Source organism: Cyclopterus lumpus, chromosome 4 (assembly GCF_009769545.1).
Source record: "Cyclopterus lumpus isolate fCycLum1 chromosome 4, fCycLum1.pri, whole genome shotgun sequence".
Taxonomy (NCBI): Eukaryota; Metazoa; Chordata; class Actinopteri; order Perciformes; family Cyclopteridae; genus Cyclopterus; species Cyclopterus lumpus.
The window spans coordinates 5,732,108-5,747,079 of record NC_046969.1 but is presented as its reverse complement, the minus strand read 5'-3'; the positions used below and the strand labels follow the sequence as shown (position 1 = coordinate 5,747,079).

At 38.7% G+C, this 14,972-nt stretch overlaps 1 protein-coding gene across 1 annotated transcript; it reads left to right on the top strand.

The window, feature by feature from the left end:
- Positions 1 to 4,456: 4,456 nt before the first annotated feature.
- LOC117729343 (complement factor H-like) lies at positions 4,457 to 13,418 on the top strand. The gene is made up of 15 exons (XM_034530322.1): positions 4,457 to 4,584; positions 4,698 to 4,880; positions 5,115 to 5,220; positions 5,389 to 5,465; positions 5,643 to 5,825; positions 7,278 to 7,460; positions 7,561 to 7,752; positions 7,930 to 8,109; positions 8,739 to 8,906; positions 9,506 to 9,673; positions 9,974 to 10,132; positions 10,464 to 10,640; positions 10,728 to 10,916; positions 11,371 to 11,529; positions 13,234 to 13,418. The coding sequence occupies exons 1-15, from the start codon at positions 4,515 to 4,517 to the stop codon at positions 13,416 to 13,418; spliced, it is 2,379 nt and encodes a 792-aa protein (XP_034386213.1). The 5' UTR covers positions 4,457 to 4,514.
- Positions 13,419 to 14,972: the final 1,554 nt, after the last annotated feature.

Genomic DNA, 14,972 nt, shown 5'->3' with positions numbered 1-14,972 from the left:
GCGGCCAGGGTGGCGACTGAACACAGGGAGCCGGAGTCGGTGGGGGCAGCGACGTGACACGGGGAACCGGAGTCGGACGGGGCGGCGACGGGACACGGGGAACCGGAGTCGACCGGTGTGGCGACGGGACAGGGGGAACCGGAGTCTGCCGGGGCGGCGACGGGACCCGGGGAGCCGGGATCGGCCGGGACTGCGGCTCGGAGTGGACAGCAGGGGCCGGCGGGGACTGCGGCGCAGCGTCAGCAGCGGGAAGCCGGTCCCAACAGGTCACTGGAAGCAGGGGTCGGCTGGAGATCCGACAGGTCACTGGAAGCAGGGGTCGGCTGGAGATCCGACAGGTCACAGGAAGCAGTTGTCGGTCGGAGTGCCGACAGGTCACTGGAAGCAGGGGTCGGCCGGAACGCCGACAGGTCCCAGGAAGCAGGGGTCGGCCGGAGCACGGAGGCGGCAGCAGGCGGCGATGTGGGCTGCAGCACCGGGACGACAGCGGGAACCGGAGTGTTCTGCGGACTCTCGGACTCCTTCGTCGGCCCCGTTGCATCCACAGAGCCTCCCGCGGAGGGTTTGTTTGCTCGTCATCACAACAACAACAGTCCCCAAGAGCGAGATGGTGGCACGACATTAGGAACTGTTACAGCTCCCCCAGCACCCTCTACTCTTCCTGCTGACTCCACTCCCCAAAACCGGACTGGTACACCTTTTATTGCCTCCAAGATGTCGTCCTTTCATGCAGTTCTTTGGTTCCCCTATTTTAGTTTGTCTGTTCTGCTTTATTTTGTATTTGTAATTTTCTATTTCTCTATTGTGTTCATTGTCTATATGGCATTGTCTCCTTTGCGTCATGTATTTTCTGAAATGTTTACTTGTATTGATGTTATGTTTTTACCTTGCTTCTATGTAGAGCACTTTGTAAACCTTGTTTTTAAAGGTGCTATATAAATAAATGTATTATTATTATTATTAATATTATTGTTATTGCCATGGAAACCACACTGCTTTGGCTGTTTGGCCAAATTCACCGATCCTACCCATCTTCTCTGTCTATCGACATCTGACTCATCGTCCCATCCTGAAGTTGGTTCTGATTAGTCGCCGTGGTGTTGTAAAATGCACTTCTTTGTCTGTCTACAGGTTTTCAAATAGTATTGATCCCAATGCTTTGATGGACCACGTTATGGTTTTCTGAGGCTAATGTCTGCAGAGACCTCTTGTTTCGTCACTCACTAAATAATTCATTATTCCTGATGCTGCTGCATGAAGCTCAGCAGTGCAGGAAAGATGTATCGGATTTTTTTTTTTACAGGGTCTCTCTTCTCGAGAGACAGCAGTCTCAGTCAGAAACATGGGGATCAAAGCAGGAGAAGCACTGGAGCAAGAAGCCAGTGACGGCTAAGAATAAGCTTATCATGACAACCTGTCATTTTCACACATCACCCTGCAGTGATGAAACAACCAGTTCATTAACCTGTAAAAAAAATTTTTTAAATGATTGCTTTCTGTATATCATTAGCATTAAGCTGATATCCTTAGGGAGGGGTTGGCTGTTTGTTTATTGTGAGCTTAATATTCATGATCATCCCGTCGAATAAGCCGGGTTTATCCAAAGGCAACATGCTAGCTGCTCGAGCAACAACCTCAAACGGAGCCACTGAGAAGCCCCGTTCATCAGGAGCATTACACTGTTTGATCTAGATGGCAGATGCATACAAATATATGCCCTCTGATCAGCACAGAAAATCTGTTCATTCCTTCTCAAAAAAGTGTAAATTCCCACAAATAAAAAATTATTTATGGGACCAATTGTACGTTATGTCAGTCAGATGATTTATTTATATCCTTAACATTGTAACATCATATATATTTTAGATAATATATGTAACATGAATTTGGGAAAAGTTTGACCAATTAGATATTATTAGTATATTAGAAAGTCTTCCTCTTTTGCTTATGAGAAAGTTGCATTGTCCTTGTATAAATAAATAAATACAAAAATATATAATGTTTTCCTTAAGTCAAATTTGGTATTTTGTCTTCTAATTTGGAAAGGAAAATTGAAAATTGAATTTTTTTGCTGCTGTAATGGCTTTATCGGTTTAAGTTCATGCAGTAAAAAAGGGCAACAGCAGTCAGAAATAGCCTAAATAGTCAGCTTCAGCTCTTTAGTACCATCCCGTTTGTGTGTGTATGTGCAACTCAATGAGGGTGAAGCGCAGTTGCTGAAACAGAGCATAGAAACAATTTGCTACATCACATACATTAATAACCGCGTAAAGGTCAGACAGCAAGTATTACTTTTCTTAATGTCGTCTTCTAAATATTTCTTCTTTAACACGCAACCAAAACCAACCAGGCTGAGCAAGAAAGATTAGGTCAAAAATAGGGTTACTGGAAGTAATAAAACCAGCCGGTGTCCATTTCTGTTACTGTCCAACCATGCGTTCATAATAGAAATTCTGTAATTTAAAATATTCCAATTGATTCTTGAAGATTTTTTTTTTCACATCCCCCCAACAGTTTGCTCTTCTTCCACCCATGTAGATCACTTCTGTCCTCTAGTGGAAGAATATAGAAAGGATGCAAATCCAACCAGGATTTTAGATTTATACATTTGTTTGACAAATGTTGTGGTTTGTAGCCATGGAACATACAAGACCTATGACCCTTTTCAAACATACTGTAGGTGGGTATTTTTCTTTTGTTTAACATTGTCTCTGTGCCCAACTTGAATCATTCAAGATACATGTGCTTGATGTAATTAAGACTTCTTTATTATTCTTTAGTGTTGATGCTGATATGTAATTACATTTGGCCAAAAAGTGAGTGTACTTCAAGTTTATAATGTTTGGTTTTTGTCAGTGTTTAGTCTCTGTGGAGCAACACTTATCCAGTGCCTCAGGAGGTCGCTGTTGAGTATTTCCGGGAGAAGCTGTGTCTTTTTGTGAAGGAATCTGTATCTGTTGAATGCAATCTAGATATGAACTAAGATTTATTTATTAATCGATGTCTCTGCTGATTTCTGGTGGGATGGATACATGGTGACATTCTTTGTGCCACTGTTGTGAGACAAAGGCGTGAACATGCAGACTCATGTGGGCATACAGTATATGATTTTTTTTTTTATCCTCTCTTCAACTTTTCTTGAACAATAGCGAGACGGATAGAGAAAACAAGGACAGCGGTTCTGAACATGTAATTATTAATGTCTTGTAAGCTGATAAGATTCTCTGTAGGTCAGTACATTAAACCTACGTTTTTGTTAACATGAGGAATCAAAATTAGCAGAAGACATACTGTAAGTTTACATAAAGTCAATACAAATCGTAACAATCAGCTCTTTACTCTATGCCATCTAATAAAGTAAAGCATGCATAACGTAGACATATTTAAATTATATTGAGAGAATATATATGCCATGGGTCACTAAATCTAAAAGTTACAGAGGCTTTTCAACCCTGAAAGAAAGAAATAACTTGTCATGATATTCTTCACATGTACAGATAGCCATTTTCAACACAAAATGTATTTGCAACTTCTATCTACACTGGCGGCCCTCCAGAACCCACATCAGTCAAACATTACTCCACATCTCTCTCTCTGTCTCGCTCTCTCTCGACGAAAGCGCACTCTCTCAAACAGTTAACAGAAATACCATCTGACAGTTTAGCAACAAAATATATTTAATCCTTTGACATGCAGGGAATGCAAAGACAAAATAACAAGTCCCAAAGGCAGTTTGAACATAATATGTTCCCATCCCAAATTTGTGACAAATGTTCTGAGGAATGAGTTTGTGCAATAAGTATATATATATAATGATATGGCTTCATGTTATTCGAACAACATGAAGCCACATTGAAAAATGAAGGCAAACCCTGCATTGCTCAACAGCTACATTTATTTTTAACAGCTGATGCCAGGATCTGCCTTTTGGCAGCTGAATGCAACACATTTGTTTGCTCTATTGATTGCTGCAAATGATTACCATGGAAGAAAAAGAAAACTAATAAACCCTGACAGGAATACTCTCTTTCTTTGTGAAACATAGGAAATCCTGGTTACACAGGGGCACTAACCCAGTGAAACACTCATTGTAATGTATTAATAAAAAAGAACAAAAATAGACTGTGTGATGGTTTTTTTGCTAAATAATTTCCATAATTCATTGAGCGTATTCTGCAATATCAATCTCATACATGTACTGATATAATGAAGACATCCTCGTGTTTTTATGGTTTTATTTGGGATCTAGTGTATCGTATAAGGTGTTCTTTATGTGGTCTGTGGTACTGTATACTTGTAGAGATGTACTAACTTCTAAGGCCTTGCATATAATGTATTGGTCACTTCCTCCTTTTTTCAGTTTCGTTATGAGATTGTAGTTGGAGGCTGGAACAGACTTGCATAAATCATTGAGCAATCTGTTTTGCCTGCTGAATCCACAGCTCTCTCTGTCTGATTGTGTGTCATTCTCCAGTTTCTGCTTCTGTTTAGAGGTTCAAGGATACAAAGATAAAATGCGCTTGATTACCCAAAGCTGGGTCCTGTTTTTGTGGATGTATCTGCTGGCGCTTGTGAAAAGTCAAAGTAAGACCAAGTAGTTAAAGTCATTTGCATGATTCAATTTGTGGGTTGATGTTTTGGTCGGGGGGGTAGTGATAAATGATTTTGATTTATTTCTGATTTTTGCTGTCCCACAGAATGTACACGTGAACAGTTTTTTAGTGGCGACTTGTTTGATTCCAATTTTGACACAACTGGTCTGGAGGCCATCTACCCTAATGGAAAACAAGTGAGAGTGGGCTGCAATGTTGGCTACAGGGGATTTTTCAAGTTGATATGTAAGGAAGGACAATGGGATTCAAGAGGCAAGCCATGTGAACGTGAGTTACAATTTGTTTTATTGTTTGGATATAAATAATCTTCCATTAAGAATCCGTAGACTACGATACATATTCAACATGTAATGCTTTATATGTTCTGTCAAATGAGTGCTCGATGACAAAAATAAAATAACATTCTGTGTGTTATTGAAAGGAGGTCCACTTGTATCTTCACTTTAATTTGAGCAGTATAAATATATTTACCCATATTCTCTTTCATTCCTATGTTTGAAGCGAGAACATGTGGCCATCCCGGTGATGCCCAGTTTGCAGATTTTCATCTGGAAAATGGAGACGATTTTGTCTTTGGGTCACAAGTTGTTTTCACCTGCCATAAAGGGTATGAAAATATTTATAACCACAAATGTATGCTGTTGATTCGTATGTTTTCTATATGTTGTGTGTATTATTCTGCATCACTATAGTATACATTGCATAGCTAGAGGTGCAATTTGAGTTTGACTCAATGCATTCCCATTATCCATGTTCTACATAATACTCGTTCCAGTTATCAAATGGTCAGTCGCAAAAGCTACCGGCGTTGCATGGCTGACGGCTGGGATGGTGTGGTTCCGGTCTGTGAAGGTACAGCTGTAATAAAGGATCATATTTGTTCAGTACCTAACATACAAGGAGAAATGTCACTGTGTTTATCTCTGTCAGAAAATATTGGAAAAACTATATTGCCTACCTGCTTATAGGCGGAAACATTTAAAAGTTTTTTGATCATCCAATGTATTATCTTTTCTGTTTTCCTACCAGCACAACAGTGCCCAGTGATTAATGTGGATAACAATGTCCAGGTGATTGGGGACCCAGATGAATCCACCTATGGCAATGTAGTTCGATTCACCTGCAAGTCCAGCACTGAAATCCTGTATGGGTCAGCAGAAATGTATTGTGATGAAAATGGAGAGTGGCGTGGCAACGTTCCTAAATGCAAAGGTACAGCAGGCTTTCCCAAATAAACCAGAAGGTCTTACTGTTTAGAAAGAAATATGAAAATGGAGACAAAGGTGAAGATAGAAACACACAAATACATGCATAACCCACCATGAGATGTGCCGGGTGAATTATGAAGACCGTAGGTTCTTCGCATTTCTCTTTTTCACGCCTTGTCTCCTCTCTCTGTGTTACGGCCTTTTGTCTGTAACCCGGATATCAATTTCAACGCATCATCTTGAAGGATGCTTCAATAACAAAATACATAGTTGTATCCTTTGCAGAAGTCTTATCGGACACTGTATAAAAGTATAAAAAAAGGTCAACACTGTCTCCTTCAAAATGATGATCCCATACAACTAAATTGCATTTTCAATTATATTTTGAGGGACACATATTTTCTCCCTGATTACGATCGCAATGTAATGTTGTAAATTAAATAAATCAAAAAAACATCAGGTTAGGGATGTGGATTAAAATAGTTGAATGTTGACAATTAATTTCACACAGTAGTCTCCTGTGTGAAAGTCCTGTGTTTGTTTGACCCACCCATGACCTCCTCCCTATCTCGACTTCTGCTGACTATGATGTGAAACATACTTGTGATACAACAAAAACTAATATAATCCAGGAGAAAATAAGTTTCCTACAAATTCACAATAAAATGTTGTTAAACGGGGAACCGGGCTGAAGAGGCATGCCAATTGATAGATGACAATGTCCTATTTAATGTCCTATTTAACTGGTGTTGCTTGAAAATGATAAGCAAAGTATGATTTTGATTAATACCTGAATCGCCTCAACTCCTCTCTCCTCTGGTGGGAGGACTAAGACACGAGGGGATGAAGGAATGGAATTGAATGTGTACAAACTTAAAAGTGTAAGAGGAGCACTGTTGAGGCATTTTTGGGAACAACCAAAAACCAACTGCACTTAAAACTTTTCCGAAGAAGAAAGATGTTTTCCGTATTTCCGTTTTGGCTCGATTGGGCAAAAGTTTAATATAACAACTCGTACCAGCTTAATTCTCCCGGCTGTTGTCCGTCACTTTGGTATCATCATTGTTCTACCTACTTTGCACCAAGTCTCACCCTTATGTGCTCTGATTGTTACTCCTGTGCTCTACACCAACCTGGTCACTCAGCGCTACATCACATGTTGATAACCTGCTGATAGCGACCCTTTGAAAAAAAGAAAATTTGCTGAGAGGTTCTAGACAATTTGGGCTGGCAATATGAGAATGTGAGAACCAAAAATACGTCCCAACCCCACCCTCCACGAGGTGCGAGACATGTTTAAAACAAAAGCTGTCATTCATGGCCATTACCTTTGACTGTTTTAAAATAAGCGCATTCTTTTTCTCTAGAGTAAGGTTAATAGGTGGTTACTGTGCATCCCTTTTTTTTTTATTTATAAAAAAAGCCTAAATTTATGCTTGTGTGTTTTTTTTTTCAGAGGTAAAATGTACAGTACCCATTATTGAACATGGTTTTGTGCGTGGAAAGATTCAAGAGTACAAAGAACACGAAATCCTGCCCTTTGGGTGTGATGCTAGATATAAAAGCATTGACGTACGATCTTCAAAATGCACCAAACGAGGAATAACAGCAGAATGGAGCCCTACCCCTGCATGTGAATGTAAGTATAAACTGAGTATTCACATTTCATGGCGGTATCGCACTGACTAATGAAAATTGGTGCTAACAAATAATATGCTTAATTAATTCAACAATTGAAGCAATAGTATGTAGACTGCCACCGCCACTGGAGGGAACCAATTATGAACCGACTTCCAATAATGTGTTTATACCTGGTGACACAGTGAGAGTCATTTGTGGAAATAAGCACTGGATTTCTAACCTTTGGGACACCTCAGCTGAAGCTACATGCAAAGAGATTGGAGACTGGACTTTACGACCAGTATGCCAAGGTATAGAACCGCAAAGGCGTGGTCCCAGACACAGGTTATGAAATTGTTGTTCTTTATTGTGTGTGGTATGGTTCATTAACTTTTGATTATGATGCTGATGCTGATGCTGATGATGATGCTGATGATGATGAATCTTATCTTTATTACTTTGTTACACAAGTCTTTCTCTTCATCCAGAGGTTACATGCAGCAATCGAAGACCGCCACATGTGAATTACTGGACTGTCAAATGGGGTCAACAAATAAAAATGGATGATACTGTAACATATTCATGTCAGTGGGGCTACAAGAAGACAGATGGTGCCACCAATGCCTCGTGCACCAGAAATGGATGGGTACCAAATATATTTTGTCAAGGTATAGTGAAGTTAAAGTTGTAATTACATTACTGTTAATTTTGTATCCATATTTGGGAAAGCAGGGAAGGAGCTTTTGGTCCACTTAGGATTTAACATTTTCTTTTTACTGTAATTGCTGTCTTCCACCAAAAACCATAGGAACTAAGGGCTAGTAAACTATATATGAAGGAAGTCCCTTTTCCAAGTAATACAGTTACTTCAATATACTATTAATCTGCCTCGGTCCCAGTCTATGGTGCTCATTGTAACAGTTAACAGCCTTTTTCCAGAGAAAATCCAGCTCTGCAGCCCTGTAGACCAAGAAATAATGATATAATGTTTCCTGGTACTCCACGCTCAATAAGCTGGTTATGTCATGTTCACCCCATTGTACATCCCTAACACCATGACATAAATAAAGAAATAACTGGTAATCACATCAAACAAGAAGCAACACCAGGTGCCATATTGACAAGGATCTTGATCATCTTGCTTGTCTTATGCCTTAACACAAGTAACACTTTGAATGCATGGCTGTTTCATGTATTTGCTTTTCCATTAGGGTGTTGCCACACTCTGGTGCGGAAGTAAAATGTCACTTCCCTGTCAGTGTACAGAATTACATTTGTTTATTTATTTATTTTCCAGAGATAACATGCAACCGTCAAGATTTCCAGAATGCAAACATTGTTCAAAGAAATAATCGGAACATATACAAGAAAAATGAACGGGTCAATTATATCTGCAAGAATGGTTATGAGGGACGTTTTACCCTAACCTGTGGGGAAAAAGGTTGGACCAGGAATGAACAATGTAGTAAGTAGTAGTAGCAGTAGTAAGTAAGAAAACACAATACACAATATAGTTGAAAGAATAATTGTTGTTTTTTCCCATTATTTTATTAACTTTTATTTTCATGCTTACACCAGAATAAATTATTGTTTAACAGATAAGAATTAAATCCCTATGAAAAATATCGACAAAAAATGGTAGCTTTTATTTGGGGGCAAACATTGTTTGTTTTTTTACATTGAAGTAAAGCAAAGTTTGCAAACATCTGCCACCTGTTCTTCTAACCAATTTTCTTGAGGACCCATCTTTTTTCAAACAATTGTTTTATTTGATTTAAAAATAATAATCTATGTTTAATACACACAGAGTTAGCACTCATGAATCTGGCCAAAATAGCTTTTCTTTTTTTCTTTATAAATGGTTTAGGTTATACATGTGTATATCGTGAGAGTCTTATTAAATAATCAATATTAATGTACTAATTGTGGAGTTTCAAAATGTCTGACATGAGAAGAACCTTACTTCCTCCTTAAATAATATTAATTGTTTTCAAATATTTGAATTTAACCAGAAAACCTGGAGGGTTTGGTAAATAATTCCTAATTTCATTGACTTTGTTTCAGGGAAATTGTGTAAACCACTTCACATTGACAATGCACAAATTACCCACAATGAAAAGAACATTTACAGGCTCGATGAACATGTTCGGTATACATGCAGGAACGATGCCCAAAGAGATTTTATTGTTACCTGTGAGGAAAGAGGGTGGACTGGGATAAAGAACTGTTCAGGTAAGAACATAACGGTACAACAAATATAGTTTTAGGGACAATGTGTGACTGGAATATTTATGTTTTGATAGCAATATAATTGGTAAGTATCTCCTAAAGGCAAAAAAGAAAAAAATCTAAATTGCATAATTAATTTGATTACCCATAGTAATAAAATGAAAGATGTGTATTGTTGAACAACTTCTCCTTCATGCTCTGTTCCTCCCATCAACACAGACATGTCTGATGAGTGATGCTCTTGACAACATTTGCTATTTAACCGTTGCTATCTGAATATAACTTCTTTTTTTTCACTGTTAGAATGTCAAACCGCTGACGAACCACATGGAATTGTAGCTGGTCCATACAATGACACACTGTACTACAGCTGCAAAATAGGTTACAAACTTTCTACCAAAGGCTGGTGGGTTGAGGCCAAATGTACTGATGGCGTGTGGTCTGGATTTAAAGGTTGCATCGGTAAATCATCTTTAATGCACTACACGTCTCGTTGTAACCTGCATGAAGCAATCCAAACATATCTACTTAAAGTTGTGCATCACTTTTAAGTAAAACATTTAGTGAGGAATAAGCAAATTGATGAGTATTTTTCCTTAGATCTGATATGGATGCACATCAGCATATTTTTGTTTCAAAAGGCTCATAAACACTTTATGTGTTAGTTTAAGTTTCTTATGTCACATCTTTGATGCAGGCTAATTTTGAAATGTCTAATTTTGTTATTACTAGTATCACATGTGTGAGCAACAATATATAGAGACCTAAATGTTTGTACTCGTAACCTCTTTAGCTAATACGATGTGTGGAAACGTTCCTGAGATTCCTAATGGAAGAGTGACACCATGTGAGAAATCTAAAGATGCCCAGATTACTTGTGAAGATGGATACCACGCACAGGTTACCAGTTTAACCTGTCACGATGGAAAATGGCTTTCAGAGGGAGTCTCCCCCGAAACATTCTGTAAACGTGAGTCCTCTTCAGATGTAATTAAGCGTGTTCATGAAAAGATTACAGGGCATAACCTAATGCAATACGTGTTTTCATGTCTTGCAGTAACTGCCGTTTCTTGCAACCCCCCACGAAAAGTTGACAATGCTTTAATTGTGGATTCATATCAGAAGGAATACTTGTCTGACTCCACAGTAACATATCAGTGCCGTGATAAGTATATTATATTGGATCATGAAGATACAATTCAGTGCAAAGAGGGCCAATGGGAGGAGAAAAACATTATGTGCACACGTACGTACAAAAAGTTTCACAAAGTCTCACACAGGAAGCTATTAGACAATTTAAGATTTAAAGATATGTTATATATCCTGCATGAATATATATATATATACACATATATATATATATATATATATATATATATATATATATATATATATATATATATACACACACACACATATAAATATACATATATATATATATATATATATATATATATACAGACACACATATATATAATATATATACACACACATATATATACATACATATATATATACACACACATATATATATATATATATATATATATATATATATATATATTGTTAATGGCATTTAGGTTTGCCAGATTTGTGTTAATGCAGTGTGTAGCGATTAGATTTGACACTACAATTAAAAAAGAAAAAAAACATAACTGCTACTATGTTACTTGGACAACAACATAATTTTTGCATTTCAGCATACTGTGACAAGCTCAAAGATGAGTCAATTAACTTCACCGCAGACAAAGAAAGATATATGGATGGGGATGTCATTGAGTATCAATGTGTCTTATATGGAATTGAAGGCAATGCAACATGTAACAATACTGAGTGGAATAAATCAGAAGACTGTAAAGGTAAGGAGAAGTGTAAGTGAAAGTATCGTTTCAAAATAATACAATCATGGCAGCAAATAATCACACCAAAATTGACCCTGTGTGGTTTGGCTGTTATTTAAAGACTATAAAGTGGATACTTCACCCAATTCTGTATTACTCCTTTAATAACAACTTAATTCAAACTCATTCACACCATTTATTTCTTCCATTTTAAATTTAAGGCCAATAAGACCTCATTTACATGAACTTTTACCCTGTCTTTGAGTATAAATTAATAAAATCATATATTATTCTGACTATAGTTAACGATCAGAGTCTTGTGTGTTGATAGATCACCACAGACTGGTATATGTCAAAGTTGAGTTAGGATGCTGTTTAAAAAAATGTTTTTAACAGCAACAAATAATGACCCTGTCTGGTTTAACTGTTTATAAAACATAAAGTATAAATTATCACCCACCTCTGTGTTCCAACTTTTTATTCAACTCATTACCATATAAAATGAAAGTTACGTAACTACGGTTCTATGAATCTGTGATGACCGCCAGAGGCGGTGCTTAGCACTGGATATCGTCCGTCTCGGGCACACACAGGTCTAGTCTTAATAACAACAAAGTCCCCTGTGACCTCAGATGACCCCAGCCGGGGTCATAAGTAGGCCTAAGATCAGTCCTACGTAATCTTCTCGCGAAATCACGAGATTCCGAGTGACAAAGAATTAATTTTAGGTTTATTATTTCATTTCATTTAAGACTAATAATCTATTTTGAATACTAAAATAGTTAGCACCCATTAATCATTACAACTTTTTTGGCCAAAAAAGCTTTTCTTTTTTTAAAGGTTATAAATGTGTATATTGTGAGAGTCTTATTTGATAATCAATATGAATGTACTAAGTATGGAGCTCCACAAGGTCTGATATGAGAAGAACATTACTACCTTGTTAAATAAAATGTTTGTTTCAAAATATTTGAATTTAAACAGAAAGCCTGCAGGGTTTGGTAAATAATTCCTAATTTCATTGACTTTGTTTCAGTTTGTGAACAACTTCACATTGACAATGCAGAGATTACCCACAATGAAAAGAACACTTACAGGATCAATGAACAGGTTCAGTATGCATGCAGGAACGATGCTGAAGTAGTTTTCACTGTTACCTGTAAGCAAAAAGGCTGGACTGGGATAGTTGACTGTCCAGGTTTATATTTGGATAGCAATAGAAATTGTAAGTATCTCCAAACAGCTAAACAATCTAAATTAAATAATTCATTTGATCAATTATTATAATAAAATTAAAGAAGTTTGTTAATGAACAATTTCTCCTTCATGCTCTGCTCCTCCCTTCAACACAGACATGTCCAATAAGTGCTGATATTGTAGCATTTATTGAGATGTATAGTCTGTTAAACAGTGTTTTCTCTTGTTCCATCAGACCAAGAATCAAGTGGTGTTGAGAGGCTGTACTGTTTTTAGACACAGCACTGCTTTGAGCTAAAACCTAATGCCAGCATGCTCATATTCAAAATGACAATAATAGCAATGACAACAGTTTTTTGGGTTGATATAATTTGTTACACATATTTAGTGCTAAATGTAGTCATGTTAGGCTCAAGAATTGATCAAAATGGTCAAATCTCTCCAAAATACCACATTTAAGACACCAAGACCAGAAAGCATGCAGGGTTTAGTAAATAATTCCTAATTTCATTGACTTTGTTTCAGGTTGTGAACAACTTCAGATTGACAATGCACACATTACCCACAATGCAAAGGAAACTTACGGGATCAATGAACAGGTTCAGTATGCATGCAGGAACGATGCCAAAGGAGTTTTTAATGTTACCTGTGAGAAAACAGGCTGGGCTGGGATGGTTCACTGTCCAGGTAAGAACACAAATGTAGTTTGAGGGACCCACTTATTGTCAATATACAAAGGAAAGTTATACATCTGCTGAATGCCGTAGGTCTTACATTTGTGGTTGTTAAATAATGTGGCTTTTATTTTGGGACAAACACTGGGGGGATTTTAAGATTAAAGTAAAACAAAGTTTGCTAACACCTGCCACCTGTTCTTCTAAACTATGTTTTTGAGGAAGCATCTTATTTGATCTTTTTTCACTATTGCAAAATATCAAAACTTTTTAAAATGTTTATTTCAAACTAATAGTTTATTTGGAATACAGAAGTAGTTAGAACTCATTAATCATTACAATTACAAGCCAAAATAGCTTTTCTTTTTTTACCCTTAAAGGTACATATGTATATTATGATAGTTGGATTAAATAATCAATATTAATGTACTAATAAACCTTACTTGCTTGTTAAATAAAATTGTTTGTTTCAAAATATTTTAATTTAACCAGAAAACCTGGAGGGTCTGGTAAATAATTCCTAATTTCATTGACTTTGTTTCAGTTTGTGAACAACTTCACATTTTCACAACAACACCAGCCCCCACGACAACACCTGTCCTCACGACAACACCTGTTGCAACGACGACACCTGCACCAACTACGACAACTGTCGCAACGACGACACCTGCACCAACTACAACACCTGCCCCCACAACAACACCAGCCCCCACGACAACAACTACCCCCACGACAACACCAGCTCCCACGACAACACCTGCCCCCACGACAACACCTGTTGCAACGACGACACCTGCCTCCACGACAACACCAGACCCCACGACAACACCAGCCCTCACGACAACACCTACCACCACAACAACACCAGCCCCCACGACAACACCTGCCCCCACGACAACACCTACCCCCACGACAACACCAGCCCCCACGACAACACCTGTCCTCACGACAACACCTGTTGCAACGACGACACCTGCACCAACTACAACAACTGTCGCAACGACGACACCTGCCCAAACTACGACACCTGCCCCCACGACAACACCAGCCCCCACGACAACACCTACCACCACAACAACACCAGCCCCCACGACAACACCTGCCCCCACGACAACACCTACCCCCACGACAACACCAGCCCCCACGACAACACCCGTCCTCACGACAACACCTGCACCAACTACAACAACTGTCGCAACAACGACACCTGCACCAACTACAACACCTGCCCCCACAACAACACCAGCCCCCACGACAACAACTACCCCCACGACAACACCAGCTCCCACGACAATACCTGTCCCCACGACAACACCAGCCCCCACGACAACACCTGCCCCCATAACAACACCAGCCCCCACGACAACAACTACCCCCACGATAACATCAGCTCCCACGACAACACCTGCCCCCCTGACAACACCTGTCCCCACGACAACACCTGTTGCAACGACAACACCTGCACCAACTACGACAACTGTCGCAACGACGACATCTGCCACAACTACGACACCTGCCCCCACAACAACACCAGCCCCCACAACAACACCTGCCCCCCTGACGACCAACGGCTCCAAACCAAGGCTTGTG

Coding starts and splice junctions, on each gene's coding strand:
- LOC117729343 (XM_034530322.1), top strand. CDS start 4,515: ATGCGCTTGATTACCCAAAGCTGGGTCCTGTTTTTGTGGATGTATCTG. Junction 5,466..5,642: donor TGTGGTTCCGGTCTGTGAAG/GTACAGCTGTAA, acceptor TTTTCCTACCAG/CACAACAGTGCCCAGTGATT. Junction 7,461..7,560: donor CCCTACCCCTGCATGTGAAT/GTAAGTATAAAC, acceptor CAACAATTGAAG/CAATAGTATGTAGACTGCCA.